This window comes from Dicentrarchus labrax, unplaced genomic scaffold, assembly GCF_905237075.1.
Source record: "Dicentrarchus labrax unplaced genomic scaffold, dlabrax2021, whole genome shotgun sequence".
NCBI lineage: Eukaryota > Metazoa > Chordata > Actinopteri > Moronidae > Dicentrarchus > Dicentrarchus labrax.
In genome coordinates this window covers 3576529-3588554 of record NW_026136713.1, presented here as the reverse complement: position 1 = coordinate 3588554, position 12026 = coordinate 3576529, and the positions used below count along the sequence as shown (strand labels likewise).

General features: G+C 38.2%; 1 protein-coding gene across 1 annotated transcript; it reads right to left on the bottom strand.

Annotated features, from left to right (window-relative positions):
• Positions 1–103: 103 nt before the first annotated feature.
• LOC127375230 (integrin alpha-6-like) lies at positions 104–11807 on the bottom strand. Its single transcript, XM_051421213.1, has 26 exons — positions 11702–11807; positions 10672–10898; positions 10463–10584; positions 8476–8555; positions 8119–8389; positions 7432–7551; positions 7027–7240; positions 6139–6335; positions 5584–5672; positions 5342–5469; positions 5144–5233; positions 4998–5062; positions 4569–4714; positions 4226–4372; positions 3948–4069; positions 3656–3812; positions 3184–3267; positions 3023–3102; positions 2859–2933; positions 2463–2565; positions 2193–2369; positions 1999–2100; positions 1783–1893; positions 1319–1423; positions 730–855; positions 104–266 (listed from the first exon to the last, which is right to left on the bottom strand). Exons 2-26 carry the CDS (start codon positions 10845–10847, stop codon positions 183–185), a joined length of 3171 nt encoding a protein of 1056 aa, XP_051277173.1. The 5' UTR covers positions 10848–10898; positions 11702–11807; the 3' UTR covers positions 104–182.
• Between the last annotated feature and the right edge of the window lie 219 nt (positions 11808–12026).

Below are 12026 nucleotides of genomic sequence, written 5' to 3'. Positions count from 1 at the left end.
GTATGTTGCATTTCTTTCTTACAAAAGCAGTAAAAACTATGTGACTAAAAAAAAGATCAAAGATGTCCATGTACCGTCACATAATTGTGCACTAGTAGTTAGATGAGTCAATCAACCTTTTATTATCTTGTGTTCATGGCACACATCTCGTACCACTGAGGCTCAGGCCCTGTTTTCTCCTCTCAGCCTTTAAGGTGAGCAGTCTCTGAGTTTGGATCTTCATTATGTAGCTTCTTGTTCTGAGCGAGGCAGTCGATGCAGCCCCGCTGACAAGGATAGAAACATTCATTATTGTTACATTTTTACTGGGCAAGTTAGTAGAAAGTAAATTAATTCATAATTTATATATGTATTCTGAGACTTTGAAGAAATAGATTGTGAATATTAAGCATCAAGTGAAAGAAAATTACATTATACATATATACAGTGGTACTTTTATAAATTGACTACTGTATACTTTCAGACTAATGTACAACTTGTTAGAAGATTTTATTCAGTGATTTATAATATGACTGCATACTGCAAATCTGTATGTAGAAATTAGAAAATTGTAATTAAACTATCAGCTAACTTCAATAAACAACTGGATCAATGAAATAAAAGGATGTCCTGTAGAATCTTTAGCACTTGGATACATGGAAAAGCAGTGTTATCTTATGAATCATTCTTCCACAGCAGGTTCACCGCAGTCCTTAAAACAAACTATTATAGATTGGTTTCATTTGTTACCTTCCACAACAGGAAGACAAGAACAGCCAACAACAGGAGCAACGCAATGACTGTCAGGAAGATGATCCACCAGGCAACTTTGGTGAAATATTGAGTCTTTCTCTCAAGGAACACTGTCAGTTTTACCTGTGGACAATTATTCCATAAAAGTGGGGTTATGAGGTGCATCAACAGGTGAGAAGCGCACAAACTCAGAGTCACTAATACACTACTCACAAAAAGTTAGGGATATTCGGCTTTCGGATGAAATTTCAGAATGTACATAAAATGCACTATAACCTTTCCAGGTGATCTTAATTTGACCTTCTACTTAAATGCCCTACTTTCACAATATAATATCACTGTAGCATCAACTTTTTACATTTTCCATAAATTTCATCCGAAAGTGGAATATCCCTAACTTTTTGTGAGTAGTGTATATTGTTTAGATAGAGTTCAGTGTGTAGACAGCAGCTTCATGAGATGACCTGTCTGTCATGTTAGTTACATCAGTGTGATGGTATTTACTGCAATATCACTGTCACTATCTGAGCCCAAAGGAGGGATATGGAGGAGCAAATTACATATTTTAAAACACTTGTGGTTTTACCTTTGTCTCAGGTTTCTCTGGCTTAAGTCCAATATTCTCTGGAGAGTTTGTTAAACTGAGAGTAGCATCCACAACAATGTCCAGGTAGTTCAAGGAGCTGTAATCCTAAATGGGAGAGGCAAAATAAATGAGTGAGTGGAATTCTCTATGGGAACTATTTTCTGGTTTCTTTCCTCTATGACAGTAAACAGAATATCTTTGGGTTGTGAACAAAACAAGATATCGAGGACGTTAGGACTTTAGGAAACAGTGATCAACATTTTCTGACATTTTATGGACTAAACAATTAACAACAAGCAACAGGCAACAAAGAGCCAAAAAGCTAAAAGTCAGTTTGAATAATTCTTGGAAACATGACGTTAAAGCACCAACAATTAAGCATTTTCATCACTGTTATCTGTCAGAGCTGATCCATTTCAAACATATGGGAGGCTTTTTTTTTTTTTTTTTAAGAAATGAAACACCTCTGTGAAAGTGGCGTTCCACAGGTGTGAATGCAGAACAACCACTGCAGTACTGTCCAAACCCAGCAGAGGGCAGCGTATCTCCACACACTTCTGTCCGTCAGAGCAGGTCTGAAAGAGAGGACAACAGGCCTGAGGCTCCCACATAACAGACACACTCAGCTTTAGGCTACAGCCTTTTCTTTCGTTGCTTAAACAATAATGATGATTTCTTACTAGGGTTTTGTATTTCCTTCTGGTTGGAAGAAAAGAGAATCCGTCAGTAGAGAGGGCTTCATGCTCAGCTTCACGTCTTTTCCTGGGGGGGTCATGCCATCCCTCAATAGCAAACATGAGCAGGTTACAGGTGTTTATTACAGGCATTGCTTACTGTTTGAACAATAAAACAAAAAGGTAGAGGTGTTTATTACCTTCACGTGTTTAAGTGGATTGATCTCGTCTACAGGTGAGCAGGGGACAGACTGTACACCTTTACTGCTGATCTGAGTCAAGTACAGAAGCCATTTTCCTACAGAGTTCTCCTTTGGCCAGTAGATGTTTAGTGATGCATTAGAGAAAGATTTCAGTGGTCTGCCCAAATTTGTTATCTGTTAGAAAAATAAGACATTCACCTGTTTGTGTAAAAGAAATTAAACTACGCAGTTAAAGGCTTTTTACAGTCGCAGCGAAGGATGGCTCACCCTAAATTCATATTGAACTGGAGTTCCGATTTCATTCACCGATTTTATGGCGCTCTCACCCCTCAAGTTTTCACCAAGTGACACTTGAGAAGGCCTGGCTAGTCTGACAAACAAAGATACACCTTAATGTTATATTCTTTGACATTTATCCATTATTCCAAAGCATTTTAAACAAATTTCAAGCCTGAATTTATTGCTCATGGCTTTTTAACAATAACTTTGTATATTGTATTACAAAAAGACGAGAAAAAAAATAAGATAAGAAAGAATAAGAACTTAAGAATAGCATAAATACAGATGAGGTTCTTGATATCTGCGTTGAAACTACCAAAAGAAAACATAATCTCATAAAATAACACAATTTAATAGAAAATAAAAACAACATTCAGTACCTACCCATATAATTGCAGCTCAAGCTGAAAAACCACTTTGGCTAAAGCCTCAACTGGCGGTATGGTCTGCACACTTGTCCTACATCACAGGAACATGTTTATTCATAATCATGTTCAGTCCACTGATCAATAACAGGTGCCCGTTTCCACTCTGATCTGCCTACTTACGTTTCAAGCTGCAGAGTGACGTTAACGTCTTTTGTACTCAGCGAGATGCCCGATGTTGTGAGTATGACATAAAATGTAACCTGAAGGGAACAAACAAAACAAAAAAATTATACAACAGATGCAGACGGTGATACACATGAAGGAAACTGAGCAGTACTCACTTCAGCATCTCTTCGGAGTGGGTTTCCCAGTTCACAGTCTATTAGTGTTCCCTTTTCATTGGCTGTGCAACTCACTTGTGTTTCCTACAGTGGTGGAAGAAGTATCCAGACAGTATCAACACCAAACACGAAAAGTCCTGCATTCAAAGCCATACTTATGTAAAAGTATGTAAGTAGTATCAGCAAAATGTGCTTGATGTATCAAAAGTACTCATTCAAATTTGTACTTGAGAATAGTATTTGAGTAGATGTACTTCAGTTGCATTACATTAGTTTTCTATGGATACAATGTAGCCTACATATATATACACATATACAAATGGTAATAAACAAATGAATAAATAAGATCAAGAAAGTGTGTCTGAATTGGGATAATACCAGAAATTACAAAGACATCCTTCGAACACAGTTCCTTCTCATATTAATCACACTAATAAATTGTTCTTCCACTACAGAGCACTTGAATACTTACTGCTGCAGGACTGTACACTATAGAAGAGTAATGAAGAGTATCTGGGAGGCTGATGATGGAGTGACTCTGGTGTGCGTCATCCCCGTTCCTGTTAGTCACAGTGATCTCCAAAGCTATGTCTTCATCAGATGGAGTGATGACTGCGACGCCATCCTCTCTAAAATCAATCATCATCATGACACAACCCCAGGTGAGTATGAGTTAGGGTTCAATCACATGTAATGCAGGAACCAAGATGGTTACTGGTAACTTTGTTTTTGAGTTTGGTTAGCTTTGGATTATCTTTTCTTACCTTGTCAGTGATTTGAAAACATCTTTATTATTTTGTGTTTTCCTGGAAGAGAACTTGTACTGTAACTCAAGGTTACTTTGGCAAATGTTGTCACTGCCACAGCCCTTGTTTATTAAGGTAATCTGTGAAAAACAACAGAGCAGAAATAGTTTTTGTTTTACAACTTGGATTAGCCCCTAACATTATCTTTATTGTCTTTTTAGTTTAGCTATTATAGTTTCATTAATAAAAAGAGAGATATAGACATGCACAGATACAGCATATACACACATTCATACCTCTGAGACAGTGCTCTTTTGCTGGAAGAGGTTGAGGACAGGAGTAACGTTGGGCAGATCTGCACTCGTCCTGGTTGTCTGACTGGAGCTCCACAGAGACACAGTGACAGAGACAGGGATACTGTGCAGCCTGTCCTTGATATCACGCTGGAACGGAAGAGTTTTTATTTTAGTTTAATCAGAATCAGAATCAGGTTTATTGCCAAGTAAGTTTTCACATACGAGGAATTTGCCTTGGTGCACTGGTGCAGTGCTTAAGTGCATAAGAATCACAATCACAATAATAATGTGTGCAGTCCAGTGTTTGGTGATTCAAAAGGGACATTGTACAATGAAATCGTACCAGAAGTCGGAGTCTGGTGCCAGTGCAGACTTCTCTCTTCTGTCCAGGCAGCTCCAGTCTCCCTCGAGACAAATCCTGAAAATCCACTCTGGGAGGAAGCCTCGCTTTTCTCTTCTCAGCGTCAGCCTCAAAAGTGTAGTCGAGGACTGTGAAGGAATAAGATACATACACTGAGACCTGTACCCAAATGTTGCTATTGCTAACTTCTACTTCTGTTGTTATAGGATGACAAACTACTACTACTACTACCATTATTACTGGAACACTGGATCTTCTGATTACAGCTGCTACTAATATTACTGCCACTACTTCAACATCTACTGCCAGTAATATTAAGCATAAGATAATTTTAGCGCAAAAAATAACTATATGTACATTTAAGGAACACTGTTTGTGAAGAACACTGAACTGACAATAGGGAAAACTTACTCAGTGTGGGGTTGAGCGATGCTGGATGTGCTGTGTAGGTGAAGCATGCCTGAGCTCTAAAATGACTTATAAGAAGACACAGTGGATCAAAAGCCAATAAGCCTGCAGTTGGTTCATGGTAGCATTTGTATTTTTGTGCATCTTACCATGTGCGTTTATCACACTGTTCCTTTATGATGTCTATTTTATTTGGTGTTAGCATCAGAGAGCTGCTGACACTGACCACTGGCCTCGCTCTGTAACAGAGAAATAATAATTATTATTAATTATTATTAATAATAATAATTTTCCAAACTGATATATTTCTCTTCTAAGTGTTGTTGTTTCTATAGCTGTAAAGTTACCTGTAAACAAATACAGAATCAGAGAGCGATCCCACAGCCAAATCAGGGTACTGATTGTTGTCCACGTCCAAGTTGCCAGACAGAGAATATCCAAACAGAGTCACTTTTTTGGATCCAGATGAGAGTACCTGAAGAAGTAAAAATATGAGAATCTCAGTTCAAGCTCTGTTGTGTTTACTGTCTAAATATTTTCATATATATTTGAACTGGTGACCTTTTGGTAACAAGCCCCACAAACTCACCTGTGCTGGCTTTTTTTTAATGCTGTCTGATGAGCCATAGTAAAGGTATACTCGACCAGAACCATCATATGGTGCCCCCACAGCAATATCTGCCACAATTAAAGACAAAGTGGGGTTACAACATAAAGAGACATTTCCTTAAAGTCAAACTTTAGAGCATTACAGTGAAACTATCTTTGAGAGGAAAAATAAGATATCCTTCCTCATACAAATCCAGTTCATAAGAAATAAAATGCTCACATGATCTCAGTACACTACCACAGCCTTACATGGTCTGGTAGGACCAGTAGCTTATGGTGGGTAATGTTAGCTGATGTTAGCCAACTTTAGATAGATACTTCTGTATAACTTACTGTACTTGTGCTGGTTACATTGCTTAGTATTAACTATTATCCTATATACCACTTGTGGCCACTGAGGCCACTGTCCAGCAAAAGTTACAAACCGGTCTCACTTTAAATAATGAAGTATTCATAATTAAACCAAATGTGCTTTCTTACTTACAAACTGTCTAGCTGTCAGTTTAATGTATAATTTATTTGATATAAAAACAACCTCCATAACCATCTTGATTGACGTCTCCTATGTTTTCCACTGCGAGGCCGAACATGGAGTCTTTATGTCCAAGAAGTTGTGTTGGAACAATCTTCTCCCAGTTTTTTCCTTTGTTGTTGATGTAGATGTAAACTGCTCCTCCAACCAAACTATCTTTAACAAAGAATTGCGGAGCTCCTACAGCAAGGTCCTCCCACCTGCACACACCAAAAGTACACAATACATTATTAGTATAACACAAACATGGAGCCATGTTTGCTTTGGCAGAATTCTTAAGTAGTGATATCACTTGTGTACAAACGTTCTGTGATGTAGATTGTGACTACAATTCATAATGCCAGCATGATAACTCCCTGAATGTTAATGTAAATAAGGTAGTTGCAACTGTATTTTAATTAATTAATTTAGTATGATTATAGTATTTATTTTAATTCCACAATATCAAAGGGAATTGAATTAAATTATTAGAAATATGTTATTGTTGAAACATGTTCAGTTTTGAAGACTTTTTAAAAACATAAAATATAGAAGGAAAAGGTCATGGCATGAAATAAAAACTGACGATTACATCATGGAGTGCACAACATGGAAAGAGTTTATCCTCTGGAGGAAATTAATGTGGTCAGTAAATGTCGTTGCTCATTAGATTTGGATATTTCTTGTGTGCAAGTGACAAGTCATGCTACATACGTGGGAGGTCATGGGGTCACCATGGGAATAAATACATCATGAGAAAACATCCTAAAGTAACCATGAATATTCATTAAAATGATCATATCAGTCAGGACAGTCATTATGATTATACTTTGAACCAAAGTATAGGATTGATGGACTGACCAATATAAAAGCTCAGGTTTTAAAAGACATAAAGTTCTTAATTAAACTCACCCATCCCCATTGAGATCCAACACTGCCACATCGTAGCCAAAGGAGGAGGCCAGGCCCGGACCAGAGAGGACTAACTCCACAGACAAATTTCTCTTTGCCACAGGGTCTGCCTTGAGAAACGCCACTTGCCCGCTGTAACCTCCTCTGGGTGCTCCGGATACGACGGTCAGCTCACCCTTCCTGATGAGGGCCAGACCAGAGTCGATGGAGAATCCTGAAGAACAGTATATGAAGCTTGGGAAGTTATACCTTATAAAGCAATAAAGATAGACTTTTAGGGTACCTCTAAATACTTAAAAGACCATTCTTACTACTGGAAAGCACATCTCCATTTAAATATTTCAGATATAAAGCAAGGTCTGACTTGAAATGCCCTAACTGACGTAGACCAGATTAGAAACTGACCCAGGTAGCTGTCCCTCTGGAGAGGAATGAGTTGTGTGTTAAACTGGTCCGAATTCCCGGTCTCACGAGACTCCTCACTGGGGTAGACCTGGTTGTCCAGTGGCTGCATTTGTACGATTCCTTTAAAATGGCATCACATGAGAAAACAGAGAATAACAAAACGTAAAATGCTGCATGATGTGGAAAACATGATTAGATATTGGGGTCATGGAGAGAAGGATTTTAATGTATGTTTCAGTAAGTAATGTAGACTTGATAAATGCAGTTATATTGTGATTGAGAGTAAATATAATATAGCTTACACTTTCTGCAAAAAACACCTGACAAGTGCACCATTTAGTTCTGTTTGAGACACATTTATTAGAAAGTACCCAGCTGTTTTTAAGCTTTTTTTAAAAAAAATAAAAAGTGTATATTTATGACCCGTTTTTAAAGATCTCTAGAAGGTGTCATTCAGTAAGAACCTGTGGGCATGAGCCACAGGCAAGCTGTGTTAAGAGATGTACTTTCATGGCGACTATGGCTTATCCTTTAAGGTTTATTGTTGAAAAGTGGGATTTTACAAAATAAACCTGATTTGTAAAACTTAAAAATACAAAATGAATCTCATTTCCAATCAGTCATAGGCATATACTGCACATGCTTGCTAATTTTGGCTGATGAAACAAACACCTGTTTTTAATTTACCTTTCCAATGGTACGCTCCTGGTGCACCAAATAACAGAGATTTGTTGTCCTTTGCAAAAGATGCTCCATGGCCCTGTTGGCAGTATGCAAACCACCCATGGTCCAAAGGTCGTCTGGTTAGGTGTTCAGAATCACAAACTACCCTTCTCCACGTCCTCTCTTCCTTCCCGACCTGCAGGTCATCTCCTAACAGGTAACACTGACCCGTCACCAAGCGAGGGATATACAGGCCCGGCCCCGGGCTCCAATGCTGGTATCGATGGGCACAAGTCTACAAGGGAAGGATGGTAAAATTACTGTTGCATTGATTTTTTATTGATTTTTTAAAATGATTTAAATGTAGAGAGTTTGGCTTACCATTACATTTTTACCAGGACCTTGGCTCGTCACTCTGACTCCCATCCACTGGTTGTTTATGCCTTTACTATTGAGGAACTCTAGAAAAATACATTTGTTGGGCTCACTGCAATGACTGACTACAAGATCACTATAATAACATTCAGTAGAAGTACTCAGATCTTTTACTTAAGAAAAAGTACCAATATAACAATGTTAAAATACTCCACTACAATTAAATTCAAATATTGCGTGCACAATATACTTAAAATATAAAAATGTCTGAGTGATATATGTATTATATACTGTATGACACTGTTAGATTCTTACTGATGCATCCATGGGTAAGCAGCATTTTCTATTGTTGTTGGAGGTAGCTTTAATTACTTTATATACAGTCAGGTAGTTTAGTCCGGTTCCCAACCAAAGGGTCGGGCCCCTCCTAAGGTTCACATTATAAATTTGAGGGGCCATGAGATGATTGGTGGGCAAAGATGAAAGAATATGTATAAATTTGTAAAAACTGTAGCCAGGCTGACAGAGAGTCACAGCTCTATTGAGCCACATATCCCCATAAACTTAAGTAGCAATGACTTCATGAGCTTCTTTTATAATAAAATTATTACTATTAGAGAGAAAATTTAGTTTTAGTCATATTTTAGTCATCTGAAATCTTTTAGTCTTAGTCTAGTTTTAGTTGACTAAATATCATAAGAGTTTTAGTCTTAGTCTAGTCTTAAGTCTTTTAGTCTTAGTCTTGTTTTAGTAGACCAAATATTAGCAGATTTTAGTCGACTAAATCACGGTGGTTTATCTGATAAAATAACCTTAGCGTGTATGCTAACCTTCGCATGTATTTCTGGATGAGTCGTCTGTAAATGTCACTTCAAGTTGGTGGAGTTTTTCCCAGCGATTTTTGCTCCACATGGTTTACAGACGGTCTTGTTGCCCTTGTTGTCATATGTTAAGTGTGACCAGATGTCAATTCTTCGTTTTCATCCTAGACCTAGCTCTGCAAAGCGTGTTGCTCACGAGCGAAGTCAACTGAAATCAGCCAAAGCTGTGTAACTAAGACTGTGCAACTAAACACAACTAAATATAATGTAAACAACCGAACTGTTGTGAAAACGTCCTGGAAACTGTGCGAAGTTCTGCAAATGCGTTTAGCTGTTGCGCCTGCATTTGCCACGGCCAGATTTTCGTTGACTTAAGTGTCAGTTATTTTTCGTCATAGTCTTCATCAACGAAATTAACACTGTAGTACAGTTTCTATTATTACTATTGTCACTGCTCATTGTCCCCCATAGTTGCTGTCGTCGTCGTCGTCGTCGTGGTCATCGTCTTCATGTTCATCATCATCAGTCACTACTATTAGTTTAGTTGTTGCTACTGTTGTTGCTGTGCAGTGTGCACCTGTCTGTCTGTCTGTCTGTCTGTCTGTCTGTCTGTCTCTCTCTCTCTCTCTCTCTCTCTCTCTCTCTCTCTCTCTCTCTCTCACCCCAACTGGTCGAGGCAGATGACCACCCACCTAGAGCCGAAGGGTCTGTCCTAGGTTTCTGACTCTTAACAGGCAGTTTTTCCTTGACCCCGTCGCCAAGTCCTTGCTCATGGTGGTACTGTTGGGTCTCTGTAAATGTTATAAGGAGTACGGTCTAGACCTGCTCCATTTGAAAAGTGTCCTGAGATAACTTCTGTTATGAATTGGCGCTATAGAAATGAAATTGAATTGAATTGAATTGATTTCTTACTTACTTGCATTTTATTATATGCATTTATCTGTTTTTAATGAAAAATCTTAATCTGAAAAGTAAGTCAGCTGTCATATAAATATAGTGGAGTAAAGAGTACAATATTTCCCTCTGATATGTAGTGGAGTAAAATTATAAAGTAGTATAAAATAAATAAACTGAACTACACGTACCTCAAAATTATCCACTTTCTTCCACTGATTGAATTCCATTAAACATACAAAGACTCATACAATTTTAGAAAAAATAGGCAAACAAACCTTCATTATCAAACTCAATGGGCAGACAGTGCTTGGATGATGTTGTAAGATCGCACTGGTAAACAACACCTGTAACATTCACCTGGTTCTGATGTTTTGATCGTGGAGCTCCTACCAGCAATCTGGGGAAATGTCCTTCAAGTGGTGAGACACGGATACAGATTTTGATTTAACGTATTCAAACTTACATAACCATCATTTTCACTCACAGGTTCTTTCTGGTGGGGTTCAGCTGCTGGTGGAAGGCAACAGAAAATCCAAACAGGGTTCCTGGATCTCCATTTCTCTGAAGCACATTCTGGGTGTCCAGATTGAAAGCTGCTACTTTAACAGTCTGGAGGTGCCAGACACTCCACAGATACACCATGTGCCAATGTTTTGCCATGTTTTTTTGTTGTTGTAAAATCTACTCTTTCTCATGCAGTGCCTGTGCTCTCTGAGAGAACAGAGAAAGTATGAACACTCATAAAAAAGGGATTGCCACATACCGCTGCTAAGTGGCTCATTGTAGACACAGACAAGCAGGGCGGGGTGGCGAGAAATTTATCTCCACACTTACAAAGCTGCTGTGGTCAACCTTATGACTTGATAACTGTAGTTAATATTAACTGATTTCTGCTTTGATGAGAGTCAAGCAGAGACACACCCTTTGAGCAAGAGTCTGCTTGGGCAGATCATAGCTCAATATTTAGAAGATTAGATGGCCATGTTAGTTCTGCAAAAAGCAACATCAAACATTAAGCTTGTCATTTACTCTGTCATTCTCTGCTCTGTGAGACTTATGGGAACTTGTGACCGCTTATTCAGAAACACCCTGTGATCCATTCACACCTGAAAACTACCTCATAAAAGCACCCTTTTCTCCCATGGCCTAAGCAACATGAATAAACGTATTCATTCTTCAGTGGACTAGTTGGAGCCGGTGAACAAAACTGTCACTTTCTTCATCTGGTTTGAAGATTTACACCTCGTACTTTTGTCGTCAAGGCTGAAAGCTTTTGATTATGCATGTACGTTCTTTTTAAGATTATTCATTAGGTAGTAAACTCACATGCTAGAAAGTAGAAAGTGTCCATTTTCTTTCCCTCATGTTTTCACTGCAGTTTATAATAACTGAATATTCTGTAGCTTCTTGTGCAGACAATATATATTGGCCTGGATTATTATTTTTAAAACTTAGCAAGTCTTTTGCCTATTGCATTTTCAAACAATGCTCCTGAGCCTTGCCGTCTTATTTACCTTTTTCACCAGTCACAAACAACCCAGGAAATGTTCCAGTAATCAAAAGAAGGCAACATTAAAGTCAGTCAGTGAACCTGTTCATTGAATAAGTAGCTCAAATGAACTCTCTGCACAGGATTAAGGGATAAGGAGCAGTGACTTATATATATACTGTATATATACTGTAGGCGAGCATAAGGAGCTACACCAGGCCTACTTGAGCCTAGTAAAGCTTAAGGTGGACTGAGCTTTAAGGTGGCACAGCTAATCCTGTTAGACACTGAAAGAGAACATGGAAATTAAAAAATGACCATGATTTGAATTTGTGAATTGAATTAGATAA